The sequence below is a fragment of the Zingiber officinale genome, chromosome 7A (genome assembly GCF_018446385.1).
Source record: "Zingiber officinale cultivar Zhangliang chromosome 7A, Zo_v1.1, whole genome shotgun sequence".
In the NCBI taxonomy this organism is placed as follows: domain Eukaryota; kingdom Viridiplantae; phylum Streptophyta; class Magnoliopsida; order Zingiberales; family Zingiberaceae; genus Zingiber; species Zingiber officinale.
In genome coordinates this window covers 68517073-68541790 of record NC_055998.1, presented here as the reverse complement: position 1 = coordinate 68541790, position 24718 = coordinate 68517073, and the positions used below count along the sequence as shown (strand labels likewise).

Here is a 24718-nt window from a genome sequence, read left to right as displayed (position 1 = left end):
GTCTCTCGCAAGCCATCAATCTCTTCTTCAAGCAACATTTCCTGTGAATTTATCTCAAACTGTAATTTTTCATTATTCTTTTAAAGGTTGCATCTCAAGTTGTAGAAGCTTGCCAAAGATATGAAAGTTTTTTTAAAAAAAAAATTAAAATTTTTTTATGGGCCCTTAGGTTGGCCCGCCTAACCCACAATCCGCCTTTGATTGGGTTGGGTTAGAGATTTTTCAACCCGCCAATTTGACGGGTTGGCCCACCTCGCCCCCACCAAATGGTTGGCCCACCACATGCCGACCTGGCCAGCCACGGGTCAAGCCATTTGACAACTCTAGGCATAAAGACCAATTGAAATTATGACCCACGCTACATAATTCTATTTTATAGATATTTGGCTCAAAGGTCGATTGTGTGTATCTAAGCTTATCATTCGCTCTATGACCCTAAAGTCGATCGAACATATGAGATACAACTCCTCATTGCTAAAGTGCATTCCCTCAGTATATAGTTGAGTGAACCTATGGGCTTCAGTGTACCCTCATATGCTAGTTATCCTTCATACGACTGGTTAGCTACAAAGTTGGTTGGGTTTTATCGAGCTCAGTGTCCCTATCTCCTACACAAGCAGGCTGGCTGCGACGCTGATCAGAATAAACTAGTTTAATTTTAATGCACCGGTTGGGCATATGAGGTTCAGTTCCTCACTTCTACAGTATTACTTTCAGCTTACGAGCTCAACCTTATAATATAACTCTTAGCATCGGTGGAGGTTGATCGATGTCTAGACGGGATGAATCAGAGGCGAGAGAGTGTGAAGAGCTTGTTGATCACCATGACTAGGCAAGAATCGAGGATTGGGAAGGGAGATGAAAAAAATAGGTCAGGCGATAGATGCAGCAGTGGCGAAGGAGGAACTAGCTAAGAAGAGGAGAATAATCAGATTTGGGTTTGCTCCAGTTAAGTTGCATCCAACGAGGTCAGTCTAGGCCTAGTTGAAGCTACCTTCTATTGGGCTATAATAAGATTCGGATCGGCTCCAATTAAGTCCACATTCAACACTTCGTTTAAGCCTATTTGAAGCATCTTCAAACTACATGGTTCGTCCCAACAATAAGGAGTCATATGTGCGTATAGATATAAGATATCAAAATTGATCTTTGGATGTGGCTTGTTGTTATAATGTTAGTAGCACAAGCACGGTCATCCATGCACCCCCTCATAATTAATCTCTAAATTATACAAAGAGAGATAAATCACGGAATCAATTTATAGACGACCGCCAAATGGTCGAGAAGAGGAAGGAATTTTTCTCCGAAGACAAGCTCATCCGAAATTAAGTTCTTACTTTATTATAATAAATCTACCATCATATAATCAACTAGGCATCTCATATAGACATTACAATGTCCTCGCTTTTAGTTTCTTTTACAACATGCAGTTAAAAAATTATAGTGGAAAAATGTATAGTTTCTTCGCATTTATCATATATTTGTTAAGTAAATAGCGTTCTAGAAGTTAGAGTCTAGTAAAAGTGTTGTTTTCTCTAAAGACAGAAGAACATCAATGGACTTAAATCCTTAAACTGGACTTTCATAAGCATTGCGATGTGATTGTTTTTTTTCCTTCTCCAATTAGTTTACCCTGAAGACAAACTTGGATTTTGCAAATTCGGGTTTCTCTCTTTTCTAATCTCTGGGTTCATGTCATGTTTCAACTAATTTGTCGTCTTACTTGGCCTTCATTTTGATCTTTCCCCTTGAACTAACTAATTAACTTTGTGATAATCCATATTTAAGTATTTCATTTATGGTCTCATGTAATAGAATTAGAAGCTTTATGTGCCCCAGTAGATCGGGGGAGAAAGGTTTTCAAATGTAATCATGTGATGATAGAGTTGCTACAATGCTACAATATAATATTATTTTTTTAATTGATAGTAAGTATCTTGCTTATAATGATTAGTCATGGGGATGACCGATCCGGTCCTCACAGAACAAGCCCTTATAGAAGTTTTCTATCAACCCACCAGGGTAAATCAGAAAGTGATAAATTGGGAAGTGCTCATAGCAGATGATCCATTTGCCCAGTATTCTTGGGTTAACCGACATTAAGAAAAAATCATCTGTTAATTTACCAAGGCTAGGATGTATGATAAAATGAGAAGTCATTATATATATATATATATATATATATATATATATATATATATATATATATATATATATATATATATATATATATATATATATAAGATTTTGATATAGTGTCCACCTTATGCTGTCCATGTCATACCTAGTATATATATTGATCCTGTCTGAAGGCTAGGGAGATGGTGCACTGACTCAGGTGGGTGGTTTGTTGACTGGTGAAAGACTTCTTTAATTGGCAATAAAGCTCCTCAACGATCCTGCACACAATCCAACAAAGCATTAGTGACCAAAGACCAAGGAGGGGGTCCTTGGCAAGGCCCTCCAACGCTCAAGTGGATGAAGAAGAATAATAAAAGATACGCACGAGAGAAAGGTTTAAATGATGCTAATTGCATACCTTGTCAACGTTTATATGCCACCTCTTATAACTTCCATGATCGTGAAGTGGCCCCTTGCGTCAAACTTTGTTAAGTGATGGAAAAAATACAAGCTGGGTGCTCCATAATGATAGTTCGAGGAATCTTTTTTCTACCCACAGATGTACCTCTTTTGTCGTTTATGTTTCACGCCATTATTGAGATGGTTAAAGGAATATGCTGTTATGATTAGTTAGCTTATGAGAGATATAATAACCTTAGAAGAAGGCTTCAAAAGAATATTCCCTGACAAGTTTTGGTAAGTTGTTATAATGTTGTCAGAAGTGTTGGTGCAGGGAGCACCAGGCGATCAAACCTATATTTTGATTATAGCAAAGGGTTCAAAAGTTAAGATGTCTTGTTATCTAACAAGTGTAAATGAGCTTGCAAAAAAGTCCTAAGTGTGCTTAGGTAGAAGCCCTAGTGAATTCTAAGCAGGTGGAAAGTCCTAATTGCGGTTAGACAAGGTGAAGTCTTTACGGGTCGAGCACTTTGGGCAAAATCCTAGAGTCGGACACTCTAGGTGAAAATCCTGGTGGTCGCGGACCAGGTGAAAGTCTAGATGGGTCATGGAGCGGGCGTTCAACATAAATACCTGAAGTTTCAGATGCCGAGCAAAAGCCTAGACGGTCTGGAGGACCAGTCCGGCAAAAGGTAAACGCTACTAAGAGGAGTAGGTGAGGACGTATTCCTCGAAGAGGAACAGTAGACATCAGTTCGACTTAGAGTTGTAGCGAAACTCAAAGTCAGAATAGGACAGTCGGAGGTTGTCAAATTCATATTCTATATACTGTTTATTGTCTAAACTAACTTTATTTTGCAGAAAATGAAGGAGCTGGAAAAAGTTGGTCCGGGCACCCGGGAAACCTTGCCGAGGAGATTTCGCTCGGGGTGAGGTGCATGGGCAGGCGACTTCGCAGTCCAGGCGCCCGGAACTGCAAATTTCATCTCTTCGCCATGCTAGAGCACGTTGATTGGACGACCCTACATCACGGTCCAGGCGCCTGGAAGGGATCCAGGCGCCCGGAACAGCCTATAAAAGTATCATTCGACCAGCACCTGAAACACAACATTTCGAACAACTTTCGCTTCCTCGTGCTACTCTGAAAACGCCTCCTTGACCCTCAAAAGTTGCTCCGACGACGACTATACTGAAGATCTAATCCTTTAGTCGTCGATATTATTTTATTCAAGTTACTTGTGTTTGAATTGTAATAATCTATTGTAACTTTCTAATTGATTAGTATTTGTCCAACGAAAATGATCGACGATAGCAGACCTTAGAGTAGGAGTCGTCATAGGCTCTGAACCAAGTAAAATAAACGTGTTAGAGATTGCTTTATTTTCTTTCTTTCTTTCCTGTCTCTATTCTGTTGCATTTTACTCGAATATTTTTCAACGAACGTGAAAGTCACGAGCACTATTCACTCCTCTCTAGCGCATCGATCCTACAAGAAGTTATCTGCTGAGTATATCTCGGTCGGTCCATGAGGCCAGTCATATTTATACCTGCCTTTGTATTAATTTGCTTCATCATGCATTAAATACTATAAAAACCTATCAGAGATTGATATGTTGCTCATAGTATGCCAAAAATCCATTTAAAAAGTCATATGATCAATTGTATATTACAGCAATATTTAAGAGATGCTATGATATAAGGTAATCTTAAATCCGTCCAACCTTTACCCGACCGACAGTTCATGTCAAGCATCCAAAGAATAGGTGCCTTTAAGCCTGGCCGACCTTTTTCTGCCTGAGCGTATATTGCGAGCTTTGTAAGACTGAGTATCTTTAAGCCTAGCTAACCTTTTACCCAACTGGGCGAACATAAAGAAACTTATGTTTAACCAACCTTTATCTAGCCGATCGTATACTAAGAGTTTTATGAGGCTAAATGTGTTAAACCTCCGTTTACAAAAAGTCTTATGTTCGGTCGACCTTTACACGATCGATCATATATTAAGAGTTTTATGAGGCTAAGAGCGCTAAGCCCAGCCGACCTTTACCCGACCGGGCATACACAGAAAGACTTATGTTCAACCGGTCTTTACCCGATCGATCATATATTAAGTATTTTATGAGACTAAGGGTGTAAGCCCGATCGTCCTTTGCCCTGGTCGGCATTTCACAAAAAGCCTTATATTCGGTCGGCCTTTACCTGGCCGATTGTATATTAAGAGTTTTATGAGGCTAAGGGAGCTCAGCCCGAATGACCTTTGCCCTGCCGGGCATATACATAAAGACTTATGCTCAGTCGACCTTTATCTGATAGATCGTATATTAAGTGTTTTATGAGACTAAGGACGCTAAGCCCGACCGACCTTTGTCCGACCAAGCGTATACAAAAAGTCTTATGTTTAGTTGGTCTTTACCCAGCCGATCGTATATTAAGAGTTTTATAAGGCTAAGAGCGCTAAGCTTGGTCAGTCTTTGCCCAGCCAGGCGTACACAGAAAGCTTTATGTTCCTTGAGCCTGACCGATATTTCATCCGGTCGTGCGAGTATAACGAGTTTTAGAAGGCTTAAGTGCGCTAAGCTCGATCGGCCTTTACCTGGGCGGTTGTACACAGGAATCCTTATGTTCCTTGAGCCCAACTGACCTTTCATCTGGACGTCCGAGTATAAAGAGTTTTAGAAGGATTAAGTGTGCCAAGCGCTGCCAGTCTTTACCTGGTCGAGCGTATACAGGAAGTCTTATGTTTGACCGACCTTTTATTCGGCTGAGCTCCTTTGAACCCGATTGGCCATTTACTAATCGAGCATATTATTTCTTTAGTTTCAGAGTAAAGTCCTAGAGTTCTTATATCTGACTAGGCTTGTAACCAATCGATCTTATCCGAGAGTCCTACTTTAGGATTGTGCGTGCAGGACCCGAGAACTTTGAGGTGTTGGGTTTTTCGAGCCGCGAAAACCGCTTTTTCGCGTCGCGGAAACCCCGAAGGACCCAAAGCCGTAGATCCGTGCAAAGATTCGTATAAAAATTCGAAAAACTATTTCTTGTACGAGTTCAAAAACTGATCTACTACTTAGATCTATGAGGAAAAAGTGTTTACCCTTGATGCGCGCCCTACGCAAATCCCGCTCTTCCAAGGTGTTGCCGGATCTCAAGACCGTCAAGCGCCGGTCCTCTAGAAGTATCCACACGGACAACTTAGGTGGAGAAAACCTCACACAAAGGTGTGCTAGCACCTTGGTAAGGTTCGGCCAAGTAAGGAGGAGAGGGAGAGGGAGAGCTTGAGAGAGAGAAGGAGGAAGATGCACACAAGTGAATGAAAAATGAATTTTTTCACCCAAAAACCAAGTGGCCGGCCACTTTTCAAAATTCACATTAATTGCATTAATTGCAATTAATATGAAACCATAAAATCACATTAATTGCATTAATTGCAATTAATATAAAACCATTAAGAGAGTGGCTTTGTAACTTCCATGAGGTGGCACCCATGATGATGTGGAACATCATTATTGGTCCACCTAATGCCAACTCACCAATGAGGTGGCAAAAAGGTCAAGTCAAAATTGACCTTTGGTCTTCCTTCTCAAGTCAAGTCAAACTTGACTCAATTCTACCATGGTGGATCTAATCCAACCATTTGATTCGAGCCAACTTAATATAATGAATCTAATTCATTAAATTAAATTGATTCAATGAGTCAAAATCTAAATTAGACTCATTTAACACATGAATCAACTTGAGTCGAACTCAAGTTAGCCCAATTAGGATTACTCTTAATCCAATTTGATTCATCAAATGAATCTAATCCTCTTGGTTCATCATATGAACCTAATCTCCACCTAATTGTCCTAAGTGTGTGACCCTATAGGTTCTTGTAACGTTGGCAATGCCCTAAACCTATTTAGGAGCATAAGTAATGAGCGGTATCTAGCAACACATCATTACTACCCAAGTTACAAGAATGTCGAGATCTGACATCACCTTGTGACTACCAATTGTGACTACTCACAAAATAATGACAAGTGTCCTTCTATCCTAGACATCTAGATTGATCAATATGAGGCATAGACCGTGTCATCCTCTAATCAATCTAAATCTTGAACTCCAAGTAGACTCACTCGATCAAATGAGCTCAACATCTAATGTTGACTCATTTGGGCATGGCCATGCACTTAGTGGTCTCACTCTATCAAGAATACCGATGTCGCTCCCGTCATATGGGAGGGATAGATCCCATCTACATCACTCACATCCCTCTACATAATTCGTTATATACCCAGTTACGGGTGACGTTTGACGAAACCAAAGTACATAACTCCTTATGTAGGGATCCATGGTGACTTCAGGTCTAAGGACTAATAGTCATACTAATAGTCACATGAGAAAGTATATGACACTCATATAACGATCCATGATACTTTCTCATGGCAGGTCATTCAGTATACATTCTCCAATGCATACCCATGTGTCAACTTGATATCTCCATATCCATGACTTGTGAGATCAAGTCATCGAGCTGACCTACATGCTAGTCTTATTGCATTAACATTGTCCCTGAATGCTAATACTCGACTAGGAATGATTTAGAGTAGTGTTCCCTATATCATCTCACTATCGATTCAACTAATCGATTGATATAGGTATGAACCTTCTACTCAAGGACGCTATTATACTTAGTTTATTTGGCACTAATATAAATAAGTATAATAACCAAACAAATGCCTTTATTAATAAACAAGAATATGATATACATGAGTCTATACAATCATCAAATGATTGGCTCTAGGGCTCTAACTAACAATCTTCCACTAGCACTAGTGCCAATCAGTATAGGCTCTAAGGCCTAAAGACCTAGTGTGACCATCATGCTTCCTCTGTGCCAAAGCCTTGGTCAAGGGATCTGCGATGTTAGCCTCTGTAGGTACTCTGCAAATCTTCACATCTCCTCTATCGATAATCTCTCGAATGAGATGGAAACGTTATAGAATTGCTGTGAACTTTGCCAGTTCATAACACTACCATCTAAGCAAAACACGAACCCTGACTGCGATCGGTAATCATCCTGATCGGTCTGGAAGCTGGCATCACTGTAACCCTTTACAGTTAGCTCATCATTGCCTCCATATATCAAGAAATATTCTTTAGTCCTTCTTAAGTACTTAAGAATATTCTTAACCGCTATCCAGTGACTTTCACCTGGATCTGACTGGTATCTGCTCGTCATGCTCAAAGCATACGAGACATCAGGTCGAGTACATAGCATGGCATGCATGATCGATCCTATGGCTGAGGCATAAGGGATCTGATCCATGCGGTCTCTCTCCTCTCTAGAAGAGGGACCTTGAGTCTTCGAAAGACTCATGCCATGTGACATCGGCAGAAATCCCTTCTTGGAGTTCTGCATGGCAAACCATAGGAGTACCTCGTCAATGTATGTACTCTGACTTAGGCCAAGCAATCTCTTAGATCTATCTCTATAGATCTGTATCCCAAGAATGTGGGATGCCTCACCTAAGTCCTTCATTGAGAAGCAACTCCTTAGCCAGGTCTTGACAGACTGAAGCATAGGGATGTCCTTCCCAATGAGTAGTATGTCATCCACATACAATATGAGGAAGACAACTATGTTTTCTACAACCTTCTTGTAGTCACAAGGCTCATCTTCATTCTTGATGAAACCAAACTGTTTGATCACATCATCGAATCGAAGATTCCAGCTCCGAGAATGGCCTCTAGCCATTTCTCGGAATCTGGTCTCATCACAGCTTCCTGATAGGTGGTAGGCTCATCCTCTATGAGCACAATGTCATCATGGTCAGACAAGAGAAATGAGTATCTCTCAGGCTGACGACGTACCCTATCAGACCTGCGAAGAGGTATGTCTACTTGAACTGGTTGTTGTTCCTCAACTCCTTGTGGAACAACATCATCCACAACACTTTGTGGTTCCAGTTCAATTTCCATCGAGGCATCAGTGTTATTGTTCGCATCTTGAACTTCTTCAAGATCGAACGCGCTCCCACTAGTCTTTCTAGAAACAAAGTCCCTTTCTAGAAAGACCCCAGTCTTTGCCACAACTACCTTGTGCTGATTGGGAATGTAGAAGTAATATCCCTTAGTTTCCTTGGGATATCCAATGAAAAAGCACTTGTCGGATTTGGGTCCTAATTTGTCTGAGACTTGACGTCGAACGTAAGGCTCATAACCCCAGATCCTCATGAAAGACACCTGGGCATCTCTCCCAGGCCATATCCTATATGGTGTCTTTATCACGGCCTTTGATGGAACTCGGTTGAGTATGAAAGTTGCCGTGTCTAGAGCATATCCCCATAGATATGTCGGAAGATCTGTGTGACTCATCATAGATCGTACCATATCTAATAAGGTACGATTCCTCCTTTCAGATACACCATTCCACTGTGGTGTTCCAGGAGGAGTGAGTTGAGATAAAATCCCACACTCAGCTAAGTAGTCACGGAACTCATGGCTTAAGTATTCACCACCTCGATCTGATCAAGTACCTTAATACTCTTGCCGCTGGTTCTGTACTTCATTCTTGAATTCTTTGAACTTTTCAAAGATTAGACTAATGTGTCATCAAGTACACATAATCATATCTACTAAAATCATCAGTAAATGTGATGAAGTATCTATAACCGCCTCTAGCAAAGAACATTGAAAGGGCCACATACATCACTATGTATGAGTCCTAACAAATCGGTTTCTCTCGCTATGCCCACTAAAGGGGTCTTGGTCATCTTGCCTCGTAGGCATGACTCGCATATCTCATATGATTCTAAATCAAATGAGTCCAGCAAACCATCCTTATGGAGCTGGGATAAGCGCTTGTCATTTATATGACCTAAGCGACAGTGCCAGAGGTATGTTTGGTTCATGTCATTTGACTTGAACCTCTTGGTACTAATGTTATAGATAGGGCTCTCAAGGTCTAGAATATAGAGTCCGTTTATTAGTGGTGCACTACAATAGAACATATCTTTCAAATAAACAGAACAACATTTGTCTTTTATTATAAAAGAGTATCCTTTCTTGTCTAAACAAGAAACTGAAACTATGTTCTTAGTAAGAGCAGGCACATAATAACAATCATCTAAATCTAGTACAAGCCCAGAGGGCAGAGATAGCTGATAAGTTCCTACAGCAACAGCAGCAACCCGTGCTCCATTGCCTACTCGTAGGTCCACCTCGCCCTTTGCCAATGCTCTGCTATTTCTCAGCGCCTGCACATGTGAGAAACACATCCAGTATCTAATACCCATGATGTAGAAATAGATAGATTGACTTCTATAACATATATACCTGAAGTGGAAGTCTCACATCGCTTCTTCTTAAGATCTTCCAAGTATATCTTGCAGTTCCTCTTCCAGTGCCCGGTCTGACCGCAGTGGAAGCAGGTAGCATCCTTGGCGACCCCTCCTTTAGGCTTCAGTGCCTTGCCTTTGCCCTTGGCTTGGGACTTTCCTTTGCCTTTGGGCTTGCCTTTGCCCTTATGCTTCTGGACCATCAGAATGGGCTTAACCTTCTTAAGGTTAATCTCAGCAGTTCGTAACATACTAAGTAGCTCGGGCAGTGGCTTGTCAATCTCGTTCATGTTATAGTTGAGAACGAATTGACTATAGCTATCTGGCAAGGACTGCAAGATCAAGTCAGTGGCCAGCTCTTGGCTAAGTGGGAACCCAGTCTTTGTAGGTTCTCTATGTACCCAATCATCTTGAGTACATAAGGACCTACAGGAGCCCCGTCTGACATCTTGCACTGAAACAGTGCCTTCGAGATCTCAAATCTCTCATGCCTCGCTTGTCCCTGATATAGTTGGCGAAGATGCTCAACCATATCAAAAGCGCCCATCAACTCATGTTGCTTCTAAAGCTCTGAGTTCATGGTCGCGAGCATTAGACAGGACACATCTAATGCGTCGTCTTGATGCTTCTTGTAAGCATCTTTGTCGGCTCGCGGGGCATTGGCAGGAGGAGCCTCCGGAATGGGCTGCTCCAGAACGTACAGCTTACGCTCCTGGGTGAGAACTATTCTCAAGTTCCTGTACTAGTCCGAGAAATTGTCCTTCTCAAGGACAGATCGCAGGGAGAAGGAATTCGTGTTCGACGTCATGGTTATCTACAACAGAAAAATTTGCAGAAATAAATATCATATTCTTTAAAAATCATTTAATTAGGCCTTTTAATTAAATGATGCTCCCACTGAATTCTATAATTCTTGTGGGACAAGATCCACATCATACTAACCCTTGAGTTAGCTTTGGCTAATACGCCCAAGGCTTAGTATGATCGATAGGTAACGATTACCAATTACATCTCTATGCAACTCTTGTTTATAGAATCAATATCCGCATTTATATTAAAACTCGAGTTAGCTAATACGCCCGAGAGTTAATATAGATGTGATTTTGACCTATCTTTCCAACTATTGGAAGAATGCCTATAGTTGACTCGATCCAACCGAGTAACTATGAATACTCAATCTAATTGAGTTTTTATTCACCCATGCGTTGATAGACGGAACCAAGATTGTCCCTCCGTACCCTACCAAGATAATATGTATTGCTCTGCTTTGGCAGATTCAACAATACATGTGATCGAGGTAGTGATAGGTATCACGGCACGGTTAGGCATTTTAGAGTTGGTTCGATCTAGATCTAATCTAATCGAGAAGAATGCATCTTGTGCACGACTTAGATCTAATCTAATCGCAAGGGTGCATCATGTGCACGACTTAGATCTAATCTAATCGTTAAGGCACTAATTAATTAATTAATTATTAAACATGCATCAAATACATAATAATTAATTAATTAATCTATTTGTGATTTAGTCATGGCCCTACTACGATCTTCTCAAGCCAATGAGAAGATCGATTGGTCAACCTAGGGTCAACAGCTTCTCCAAGCGCCTCCCTTTGACCACCTTGTGTTGCTTATGCCCGCCTCGGAACTCCGTCTCGTGTGGACTCTCCACCGCTCCAATTTGTACATTACAATTTGAAACTCGAGTTACATTCGAGTCTAAATCTAATTTACAACAAGAATAAAAGACGAGGCACGACGCGCAGGTCGCGAATATAATACAACACTCGCAAACACATAACGGCACGCAGGCCGTATTAAGAATTACAACACAACCAATCATATTGGGCTTTGGGCCATGACTATCACAAATTAATATATATAATTCAAAATTATATATTTTCATAATTTTCTATAATTTTAAAATTAATTTTTACAATTTTTACAAGTAAAATTTCCCGGCGGTCCCGTTTAGCGGTTTCGGGCGCAATCGCGGAACGGATCCCCTTGCTGGGCCCAGGGGCAGCGCCCCTACCCTCGATCTAACCATCGCGAGGGTTCCTTTGCGATCCAATAGCGCCTAAACCCGCTGTCCCAAAACGATTTGGGCCGAGACATTACCGTTTAGGAAAAATCTTCCCGACGGGTTCGTTTTTAGCGATTTCGGGTTCGATCGCGGAGCAAATCCCCTTGCGGGGTTAGGGGCAGCGCCCCTACCCACGATCTAACCATCGTGAGTTGCTCCGTTGTGATCTAAAAGCACCCGAGTCCGCTGTCCCAAAAGTTTTTGGGTCGAAACAAAGCCGTTTGGGAAAATTCTTCCCGATAGCCGAAGCCTACAAGTGCCGAGACACTTGTGCTTCGCCTATAAGGAAAAATTACCCATAAAACCATAAAAATTGAATTTTTACAGAAAATCACAGAAGCTTTTTGTTTTCCAAAAATCAAAAACTAACTCGTACAAGTCTTTGCACGTGGCTCTGATACCACTGTTGGGTTCTTCGAGCCGCGAAAACCGCTTTTTCGCGTCGCGGAAACCCCGAAGGACCCAAAGCCGTAGATCCGTGCAAAGATTCGTATAAAAATTCGAAAAACTATTTCTTGTACGAGTTCAAAAACTGATCTACTACTTAGATCTATGAGGAAAAAGTGTTTACCCTTGATGCGCGCCCTACGCGAATCCCGCTCTTCCAAGGTGTTGCCGGATCTCAAGACCGTCAAGCGCCGGTCCTCTAGAAGTATCCACACGGACAACTTAGGTGGAGAAAACCTCACACAAAGGTGTGCTAGCACCTTGGTAAGGTTCGGCCAAGTAAGGAGGAGAGGGAGAGGGAGAGCTTGAGAGAGAGAAGGAGGAAGATGCACACAAGTGAATGAAAAATGAATTTTTTTCACCCAAAAACCAAGTGGCCGGCCACTTTTCAAAATTCACATTAATTGCATTAATTGCAATTAATATGAAACCATAAAATCACATTAATTGCATTAATTGCAATTAATATAAAACCATTAAGAGAGTGACTTTGTAACTTCCATGAGGTGGCACCCATGATGATGTGGAACATCATTATTGGTCCACCTAATGCCAACTCACCAATGAGGTGGCAAAAAGGTCAAGTCAAAATTGACCTTTGGTCTTCCTTCTCAAGTCAAGTCAAACTTGACTCAATCTCTACCATGGTGGATCTAATCCAACCATTTGATTCGAGCCAACTTAATATAATGAATCTAATTCATTAAATTAAATTGATTCAATGAGTCAAAATCTAAATTAGACTCATTGAACACATGAATCAACTTGAGTCGAACTCAAGTTAGCCCAATTAGGATTACTCTTAATCCAATTTGATTAATCAAATGAATCTAATCCTCTTGGTTCATCATATGAACCTAATCTCCATCTAATTGTCCTAAGTGTGTGACCCTATAGGTTCTTGTAACGTTGGCAATGCCCTAAACCCATTTAGGAGCATAAGTAATGAGCGGTATCTAGCAACACATCATTACTACCCAAGTTACAAGAATGTCGAGATCCGACATCACCTTGTGACTACCAATTGTGACTACTCACAAAATAATGACAAGTGTCCTTCTATCCTAGACGTCTAGATTGATCAATATGAGGCATAGACCGTGTCATCCTCTAATCAATCTAAATCTTGAACTCCAAGTAGACTCACTCGATCAAATGAGCTCAACATCTAATGTTGACTCATTTGGGCATGGCCATGCACTTAGTGGTCTCACTCTATCAAGAATACCGATGTCGCTCCCGTCATATAGGAGGGATAGATCCCATCTACATCACTCACATCCCTCTACATAATTCGTTATATACCCAGTAATCGCCTTTATAGTCCACCCAGTTACGGGTGACGTTTGACGAAACCAAAGTACATAACTCCTTATGTAGGGATCCATGGTGACTTCAGGTCTAAGGACTAATAGTCATACTAATAGTCACATGAGAAAGTATATGACACTCATATAACGATCCATGATACTTTCTCATGGCGGGTCATTCAGTATACATTCTCTAATGCATACCCATGTGTCAACTTGATATCTCTATATCCATGACTTGTGAGATCAAGTCATCGAGCTGACCTACATGCTAGTCTTATTGTATTAACATTGTCCCTGAATGTTAATACTCGACTAGGAATGATTTAGAGTAGTGTTCCCTATATCATCTCACTATCGATTCAACTAATCGATTGATATAGGTATGAACCTTCTACTCAAGGACGCTATTATACTTAGTCTATTTGGCACTAATATAAATAAGTATAATAACCAAACAAATGCCTTTATTGATATACAAGAATATGATATACATGAGTCCATACAATCATCAAATGATTGGCTCTAGGGCTCTAACTAACATGAGGCTGGGCGATCAACATAACAAGGTGTGAAATGCTCCTCTATCTTGACTTTGACCGCCACATCACCTTGACTTTGACTACCACATCATCTTCTAATCCGCTTGCTATAACCTATATCATATATATTTTTTAAAACTTAGGATTTATGCACACCTAGTATATATATATTTTAAAAATTAGGATTTAAAGTTTAGGGTATAATATCTTGCATTTAAGAAGTGAAAACAATACACTAAATATACACAGAATGTACAACATAAGGTAAATAACATATCATTTTTCTCTTTACATAATACCATTTTATTTTATCCATACTTTGTCTTACTCTATTGTTTTTTCCTTTTATCAACGATCACACCATATATGTATAAATGTAGATACTAGAATGAATTGATACAAAGTAGTTGTGAATCATACGATTCGAAAGTGTTCAAATGATCTAGGAACGTTTAAGATAATTTTTTACAGTGAAATCAGAGCATAATCAATTAAGTTTTAAGAGGTCATAATTTTTGATCATATTGAATCACGAGACTTTTAAGACATCAAATCAAAACTCGTTTAGATATCTACATTCATTATAGGAATTAACAACCTAGTTTTAGGCTTAAAAAATGTTATTTAAAGCTTTTTCGGATGTTCTAATGAATTTTAATCTTTTTATAAAGGTTATTTTTAGCTTTTATATCGTTGGGGGTTTAAGATGGTTTTAAGACTATTTAAACAATTGTTTAGTTATTGTTAGGATATTATCTTTATTTGAATTAATATTAGTCAGTTAAGAGAAGAATTCTCTACATTTGATGATTTCCTATGTTTTCCCTGAAGAATTATTTGTTAGAACTAGCCTATAAAATAATTACTATTATGTCCAGTATTAGATAATAATGTCATTTGCCATGTCAAGTGTCAACTGTTGCATATATATGTAGAATTATTAATCTATTTATATGTAAATAAACTTTTCTGATTTTTTTAATTATTAATTATATTCTATAAAAATTTAAGGATTTCAAGTAGAATCGTTCGATTTTACTATCCCGACTAATCTGATCCTAATTCCAAATTAATATTGTGTAAGATCATGATCCTACGAACTATGCTCTCCCAAGCTTAGCTGAGATGATAAGTAGATGGTAGATTTGTCCAATTAGTCAAGGATCGAATCTCGGGACTGGCGGACATAAATCTCTATATCCTGGCACAATTCACCCTTCTATCCATCTGACCTCTTAGTCACTGTAATTTACCTCCCTCATGATAGTTTTGAGACAAACTCACATGGGCACTAAGGACGAGCATCATTGTCTTTTGCCCAACTATCCTTTGAACTATAATTTACAGTATAGGAACTTAGGCGGCGTTTAGTTTGGGGCAAGAATAAAAATGAGAATGAATTTGATAGTAGACTAGAATGAGAATGAGTTTAGTCATTCCAATGCTACTGTTTGGTTTATAAATTGGGATTATGTATGATTGTTAATACCGTTGTTTAATTTGCAGAGGTTTGGGAATACAAATGCAACAAATATCATATTTACCCTTAAAACAAATCATAATATTTCTATAAGGTTTCTATATATTTTGTCTCCAAAATTACTTCTATAGTATTTTGTAATTATTTTCTTATTTGTTATTCCTAATCACTTGAAACATATTTTATTATTATTAGTTTAAAATAAAATTAGTTTTATTAATTTTGCTCTACAAACTCCTATACAAATCAAAAGAAAATCAAGTGGAGTGGACTGTATTCCTCTAAAATAAAACTTGAGATTAGATAACTCAGCCAAATCGTAAGTAATGGAATTCAATATCTTACTAACTCAGTACAAATGAGCTTTAACATAATATTTTATCAATTCCGGATCAATGACATTGGCTAAGAAAAATTGTATCAATAAAAGGTAAAATAACTAGGGAGAAGAATTACTACATCACAAGAAAATTTGATAATATAGTGATTACAAAATGATTGTGCTATTATCACAAAATATCTTCTTAAAACTCTAGTATGATTCTCACATAATGCATCATAATATCTAGCTAAACCCAAAAGACATATCGAAAAATATTCAGTCCAGATATTATAAATATGACATTCTAACTATCCACGAAGTAGTTTCCACAAAACTTAACAACTACTATCACAAAATCTAAAATAATACTCTTCTCTAAAGTTGTTTCCACGAAGTAATACAATAAAAAAACCCAGCATTACTATCACAAAATACAACATAATAGCTATCCCCAAAATAATTTCCACAAAATCTAGCAAGATCATCACAAAACTCAGCACTGCTATCATAAAATAAAACATAATAGTCATCCCCAAGATAATTTTCACAAAATCTAGCAATGACTAATAAGGGTGCACTTTCTCCTCCATCCTCCCCGTTCTTAGAATGAAAGTGGAAAGAATTAGACCAACAAAGACCTCAAAGAAGGGTAAAAGGGAATATCTTGGCACACGAAATATCTTGATACCAACCTCACCAACGAGAAGAAAAAGAAGGGTAAAAGGGAGGGCGACAGTCGAATTAGGAAAGGATCGCCGCTCATTGGTGATGTGATTCCGTGTTCAACTTCATGTGGGCCACGTAATGCAGGCACATGAGAGGACGCATGAGAGGCCTAGGGAGGAGATATAGACAAAAAGAGGGAGAAGAAGAGAGGAGAGAAAACCACTCACCGGTGATCTCTGTCGGAGTCGCGCAAGGATTTGGCGATGGGACAATGACAATGAGCAAGTTCGACCAAAGAGGAGATGAAAATAACGGTTTGGAGATGGGAATAAATTCTAAACCACTTTAATTGTGTTTTGTCAATTTCATCCCAAAACCATTAACCAAATAATTTATATTTTTATTATTCTATTTCCTCATTTCTAAACCTTTAAACCAAAAGTCATCTTAGCTTGTCATCATATATTTCCCTTTATATATATATATATATATATATATATTGGTTAACATAAAGTATTATTTTTATCAATTTAATATTTAATATAAAAAATTAAATTTAATCCCGTAATGATAAATAAGTATAGAAGTAATCTTGTTTATATCTATGGCAATATTTTCTTATTTATTTAAAAAATATTTTTGTTTTATTTTAAAATGTTACTTTGTTTTATTTTTTATTTTTAAAAAATTATGCACCAAATTTAATATTTCCACATCGGGTTAAAATCAAATGCATAAAATTAGGGAGGCCCAGAAAAATGAGCCCGAAACCGGTTCGTGTTAATGGTCCCATTCGTAGATGTATAAAAGATCGACACGTCGTTTCGTAGGGCCCTGCCGTCGTGGACTGTCATTGGTATAGAAACTTCCGCCGAATAGACAATTGAGAAAGCGCGATGCAGCGGGCTCGAAGAAATCAAAGCAAAGGTGGAGTGCTGTGGAAGCCTGGAAGGGCGAGGAGATGCTCCAATTCGCAACGCTTTCTCTGATACTTGCTTTACTATTTCCTTTGTAAGATCTATTCTATCATTCTTTCAATTTCTTTCACTAGAACACGATCGATTCAGTCAAAGGAGTTTTTTTTTTGAGGACTTTTAGGTTATTTTTCTGTGTGAAATGTCTACGGAGATGCCAAGCTTAGATCTTTTTCTTCTTCTTTACTGTCTCTCTTCTTCTTCTCTCTTCGTGTTATTTTACTAGAGCATGTCAATTTAGGCAACGTGGTTTCTGCTTTTCATTTTCTTTTCTTTTTTAGTTTTTTCATTGTTTTGCTGTTTGGATATTGACGGTCAAGGTACACGGATGCAAATGCTCGAGAGGAAATTTCGTTCCAAGTTTCTTATGTAGTGTGTATTAGCGTTTCTGAACTATCATAAGGAAAACAAACTTTTCAGGAGTGGGCATGGGAGGTGGAAAACGTGTTGATAGTTAGAAAGTTAGGAAGTTAACAGAAAATTTTGCGGAGTTGGTGGAATGGGCTCATTTGTACAGCATGAGCAAAAAAAAAAGAGGTTTTCTAGAGGATTCACTTGTTGATAAGTGAGAGTTTTGCCCGCACCTGATGTCCCTTCTTTCTTTGTTTCTTCTTGACCACTTGTATAAAGCCTTATTGGTAAGTGAACTGATTCTTTTTGTTTTTATCAATATATATAGTCAAGTTGTCCCAAATTGTCAGGGCGAAATGATGAAGTGATTGAATTGCCCATCCACCACGCCTAAAATGCTGATATTTCTTTTATTCACAATTGGTTAGATGATAGAACACTAGGTGCTTTGGATAGAGTTCTTTGGCACCTATGCTTCAACCTTTTTATCCGTCTGTAGAGGTGAACAAAAGGTGACAAATTCTACCTTCTTGTTTTATCTATCAATCAATCAATCACTGATAAAGGTTAATGGTTTCCTTTTAAGAATAAGGTGCTATACCCCATCGCTTGACGAGTTTTCTTATTGAAGTACAAGCTTTTTTTTTGCCTACCTAGGATTTATGATCAATTTCATTATGGATACTATGGTTGATGACATGATACCCCTTTTTTGAAGATGATGTTGTCTGGTCGTGATCAATCAATCAGCCCAAATCTACACCAAGCACGACTAGTAGAAGAAAGACAAAAAAGCACAAAAGAAACAACAGGCATGAAGTACTTTTTATGATGTTCAATCAAGAATGACTTTTCATTCGTGAGTGTAAAAACTTCCACAACATTTAAAAGGACAGATTAGGCAAATGATAGAAAAGTTTTCATCCATGCTCAACACACCTCTGCTGAGACAAATCAATAAAATTTTAGTGGCTTCCTCTTGTTCTCTGCAATATCCTAGGCTGCACCTCCTCTTTGTATAATTTTACAAATTTCATATGGTTGATTAAAGAAGTCTCAATTTTAAAGGATGCCAAGCATAAACAAGATAATATAAGTCAGTGATAGAAAATTACCAAGATCCTCATTGGCGTGTCAAGGAAATTGGTCAAAAGGAAATCTGTTAAAGCTCTCTCTCACTCTCTATCCCCCAAAAAAATTCTTTATGGCTTCTTTGTTACTTTGTCTCAGATAATATATTCTCTAACCTTTTCATCATTTTGAATGCGATCCTAGGCACTGAGAAATGGATGACAATAGAGACAAATCGATTATGGGAAGTGCTGTATTGAATGCCCCTTTATTCGATGAAGCAGGACATTGGCTTTTCATTTTATCCTATCTTACGGTTATTGCTGTTGGAATCCTGATGACATTGTTTCTTATGAATCAATTGAAGGCGAATATTAGTTTAAGCTTGATGAAGGCCATCAGATCAAGATCAAAGAAGAATAGAAAAGCTAAAAATAGAGCTCCTGGATCTGCACATGTATGGAAAGTAGAACCTTGTTCTCGGTCAAGAGGACTTAAGTGCATTGTATGCTTATATTCTGTATCACCATCTCAATCACCAGATGAGAGCATCTATCGCTGTGATATCTGTAGTGCTGCTGCACACTTGTCTTGCTTGTCGAACACTTATGAAGACTGTAAATGTGTGTCTATGTTTGGTTATAAGCATGTAAAGCACCAATGGGCTGTACAATGGGCTGAAATAGCGGATCAACCTGAAGAAACTTCTTTCTGCAGTTATTGTGAAGAACCTTGCAGTGGGTATTTGCTAGGTGGCTCACCCTTTTGGTACTGTATGTGGTGTCAAAGGCTAGTGCACATCAATTGCCAAGCTAGTTTTGCCCATGAGAACGGTGACTCCTGTGACTTGGGTGCTCTGAGGAGGCTTATACTTTCACCTCTTTATGTAAAAGACTTGAGCAAATCTGGAACTGGAGGGCTTTTAAGCTCTCTGACTCATGGGGCAAATGAGTTAGCATCTACAGTACGTGAACGTCTTAGGAATCATAGTAAGAAACATAAGAAATACAAGGAAATATCCATTGATTCAGGTGATATAAACATGGATTTGTGCAAGTCAAGCAATGGGGGTTGTTTAAACTCTGAAGGTACAATGAATATTAATCACCAAAGTCGGAATATCAATTCATGCACAGACCCAAATTCTGAAATTTACAGGTCAACATCTAATAATGGTGACTGTCACAGAGGAAATAATCAGAAATATGAACTTCTGGAGTTGCCTTCAGATGCTAGACCGTTGGTTGTCTTCATCAACAAGAGAAGTGGTGCTCAGCATGGTGACGCACTAATGCGGCGTTTAAATATTCTTCTAAATCCTATGCAGGTAGACCTAATTTACTCTGAATGCTCATTTCTAATGCTAATAGCTGTATATATTTTTAAGCTTTGAAATATTGCTTTCCATCTATAGTTGGAGCTCTCTCTTTTTTTTGGCTTTGCTGTTAATCATGCTGGTAGCTTGTTTTTTAAATCTTAATATGTAGCCTGTATATTTAATTTTCTCGAAATAGAAAAAATAGAACTTTTTAGCATAGGCTCTTCTTGTAAATCAGTAGCTACTTCTTTTCAAATTTTTTAGTTGAGACTTCTAACTGCTGGTAATGATCCTGATAGCTTGTTTTTAAATCTTAATATGTACCTGTATATTTAATTTTCTCAAAATAGAAAAAATAGAACTTTTTAGCATAGGATCTCCGCGTAAATCAGTAGCTACTTCTTTTCAAGTTTTTTAGTTGAGACTTCTAGCTGCTCACTGGTTAGCCAGCTTATATAGGTGCAAGAGTGTATTAAATTAAGGTCCCCACAGGATGTGCTAGAGGGTGACAACATTGCTACAATGGGGTAAGGGGTCAATTCCCGACGGGTGCATCCCTCGGGGAAAAAAAAACCCCTTCCACCCTCTAGTCACTTGTCAGTCGACTATAAGCTGACTCCATGATTTACCTCTATTCACATAATCTGGGACATGCTATGAGGGGCGCCTGAGGTGAGTGTAATCACCTTTTGCTACAAAAGAGTGTATTAAATCAATCGTCCTCTCCTTATTCATACATTGACATATACATGCATTTAGCTTTAGATAGAGTCCTGGATAAGTTTTATAGCTGCTCTAAATGGTTGGAACTTATGCTTTGGTTAGAGTTCTCGATAAATTTTCTTGCTGAATGCATGTATGCATTCAATCAATAAAACATTGATCATGTCAATTACATAAATAAACATTAGATCAAAATCAAGCTTGGCTATGGTATTGCTATAGAAAATATTTCATGTGAAACCATATCAAATTTTGTTTCTAGATCTTTGAATTAAGCTGGGAACATGGACCAGAGGAAGCACTCTCTTTGTTCAACAAGGTACCAAATTTCAGGATTCTCATTTGTGGCGGAGATGGTACAATTGGTTGGGTTCTCAGTGCAATTGACAAACTAAAATTTGAATCACCTCCACCTATTTCAATCCTTCCAGCTGGTACTGGTAATGATCTTGCAAGAGTCTTATCATGGGGTGCTGGTCTTGGCGCCATTGAGAAGAATGGAGGTTTATTCAAAATTTTGCAAGATATAGAACATTCTGCTGTCACCCTTCTTGATAGATGGAAAATAACAACTGAAACTGCACAAAATGGTCTTTCTCAATCTCCAAAGTTTATGAATAACTATCTTGGTCAGTAAAGTGAAATATTTCCTGACACTATGAATATGTGATCGGGTTTCCACTCATGCCTCATTATGTTCCCAGGTATTGGATGCGATGCTAAGATTGCTTTAGACATCCATAATCTGCGTGAGGAAAACCCTGAAAAGTTCTACAACCAGGTAACTCACCTTTTTTATTAATAGCTTAAGCTTTTTGTTTTTTTTTAATTGAAGATAAACCAATAAAATTCTGACAGAGAAATTCTTGTTTCTGGGTACAAACATTCTGAATCTTGATTAGATCTCAAGTGAACTCTGATCAAGATAGAAAAAAACATAACTTGTCCTTCACTGTATCATTTTGTTTGATATTTACATGTTGGTCATTCAGCATTTTGCCCCCTTTATTTAGGGGTGTAAACAAGCCGAGCCGCTTGTGAGCTATTCGGGTTTTGGTTCGAAAAAAAGTTTGTTCGAGTTCATTCGATTAAGGTAACGAGTCAAGTTCGAGCTTGATTTCGAGTTCTAAAATATTATTGAGTTGAGCTTGAGCTTAACAATATTTGATTCATGAGCTCCCGAATATGTTTGTTTAGAAGCTCATGAACGTGTTCGTTAAGAGGCTCACGAACATGTTCATTAAAAGGCTCATATATATATATATATATATATATATATATATATATAAACATGAATTATAAATATTATATATCAACGAGCCGAGTATAAACTAAGCTTATTTAACTTTTAAACGAGTCATTTTCGAACCGAGTTCGAGCTAAGCTCGTTTAACTTTTAAACGAGCTATTATCGAATCAAGCTCGAGCCGTTTGTGAACTATTTAATTTCATTACGAGCCAGCTTGAACTTAAGAATTAAAGCTCGAATCGAACTTGAGCCGAGCTTGAGCTTTTGTAAAAGGAACTAGGCTCGAGCCTCTTACTGCTTGGCTCGATTCGATTACACCCTTACCTTTATTCTAGTGTTTGTTCTATGTGATTCTTTTGTTTGTACTTGTCAGATATAGTTGATGCCTATATGGAATGTGCAGTTTATGAACAAAATGTTGTACGCAAGAGAAGGAGCAAAGAACCTGATGGATAGGACATTTGCTGACTTTCCCTTGCAAATCAGATTAATGGTAGATGGGGTGAAGATTGAAATTCCTCAGGTACATCTCTAAAATTATTCACCATTTTGGAGTAGAATTGTAACAAAAATATGGATTTAGAGTCTATGGCTTAATCTTCATGTGCTAGATGTATGACTACTATTTTAGCTTTGTATCAATCTACCATATATCCAATAGTTTTGTCAAAAGTTAATGTGTTGACGAAATACTGGAAACATGCCATGTATGCTGTTTTTGATTTTTTCCTCTGACACACTAATGAAAAAGAAGAATTTGGGTCCATATGACAATAGTAATGCTACTAAATACATTAATCAAGGGAGGCTTCACTTGACACTCTGACTAGTTCCTTTGGATCACAGGATTCAGAAGGTATCCTTGTGGCTAATATTGGCAGCTACATGGGAGGGGTTGATTTATGGAAAAATGAAGATGGGAATTATGACAACTTTAGACCACAATCAATGCACGATAAGTTGCTGGAAGTTGTTTGTTTCACTGGAACATGGCACTTAGGAAGGCTTCAGGTTAGTAGTGTACTGTTTGAACTTCACTTTTACTACTGTTAAAGTATCTATTTTTTGTTCGGATGCTTAACGATGAATTCTTTCCCCGACAGGTAGGGCTTTCTCGGGCTAGAAGGCTTGCACAAGGGCGTTTTATCAAGATCCATCTTGTTGCTTCTATGCCTGTTCAAGTGGATGGGGAGCCATGGTATCAGCAACCCTGCACCCTGGAAGTATCTCATCATGGCCAGGTTCTAACCCTAAATATACTTATTTCGGCCTTACCTTTTGCATGATCTTAAAGAACTTGAGTACATTGTTTTGCATGATCATAAAGAATTTAAGTTTGCCGCATTTGGTTCTACACAGGTCTTCATGTTGAAGAATGTATCAGAGGAGCCTCTCGGCCATGCTGTAGCCACCATCACTGATATTCTTGAAACTGCTGAAATTAATGGAATTATCACAGCGAAACAGAAAAAATCTCTTCTTCAGGAGATGGCCTTAAGGCTCTCTTGAGATCTACAGCCTGCAATCTGCGAGTCCTCAATTTTTCTGGTATTAGTTATTTCAAGGGCTTCTTAGATCATTTATACTGCAACAAGGCACAAGTGCAATCCTCGTGTAGAAATGAATGAAGATACTCAAATCCTTCCGATTATATTGTAGAGCATTAAGTTTGTATAAACAAAAGGTGACGACAGGTGACTGTGATGTATATACAACTGAGATTGTTATGTACAATATTTTGGTTTTGCGTAGATGTCAATTCAGCTCAGATTGCTTATTGTTTCATTTCATAGAGCAGGCCGGATCCTCTGGATCACTTTTGTGGTCCAGAGGAGGCTCCCTTACCATGCATTGGTGGAGATGTATGGTCCCCACATGTAAAATAGGTGGGGACCTTGTATCCCCACCAATACATGCTAAGGGAGCCTCCTCTGGACCGCTTTTTGCGGTCCAGAGGATCTCCTCTGTTCATAGAGGAGGTGATTGGGGCCGGATCGTCTGGTCCGCAATTTGCGGACCAGGGGATGGTTCATTGTATGAGGACCATTGATTTAGATGAAGTTCACCTTTAAATTGGTAGGGTCCATACAAATTAAGAGTCTACAATAGTGGATCATCCTCTAGTTCACAAATTACGGACTAGAGAAGATCTGTTCTCGAGGTGATTAAGGTATTTTGTACAAATGTACAACTATTACCATCACCGACAATGACAAGCATAGTACATGATTGATGGAAAAATGTGATATTGCTCTTATCAAGCGCTCTTTATTTGGTTGGGTGAGATAAAGAGAGATAAATCAGAGCGACCTCTTAAATAAGAGGATTATTTACCACAGCC

General features: G+C 38.5%; 1 protein-coding gene across 2 annotated transcripts; it reads left to right on the top strand.

Moving 5' to 3' along the window:
* Positions 1-17548: 17548 nt before the first annotated feature.
* LOC122001484 (diacylglycerol kinase 1-like) lies at positions 17549-24145 on the top strand. Of its 2 annotated transcripts, XM_042556252.1 has the most exons (9): positions 17556-17702; positions 18735-18828; positions 19292-20414; positions 21391-21757; positions 21833-21909; positions 22781-22900; positions 23224-23388; positions 23481-23618; positions 23737-24145. In XM_042556252.1, exons 3-9 carry the CDS (start codon positions 19302-19304, stop codon positions 23884-23886), a joined length of 2130 nt encoding a protein of 709 aa, XP_042412186.1. In that variant the 5' UTR covers positions 17556-17702; positions 18735-18828; positions 19292-19301; the 3' UTR covers positions 23887-24145. The 2 variants fall into 2 exon arrangements, with proteins under 2 accessions (XP_042412185.1, XP_042412186.1); XM_042556251.1 differs by lacking the exon at positions 18735-18828 and having other exon boundaries at positions 17549-17702.
* Positions 24146-24718: the final 573 nt, after the last annotated feature.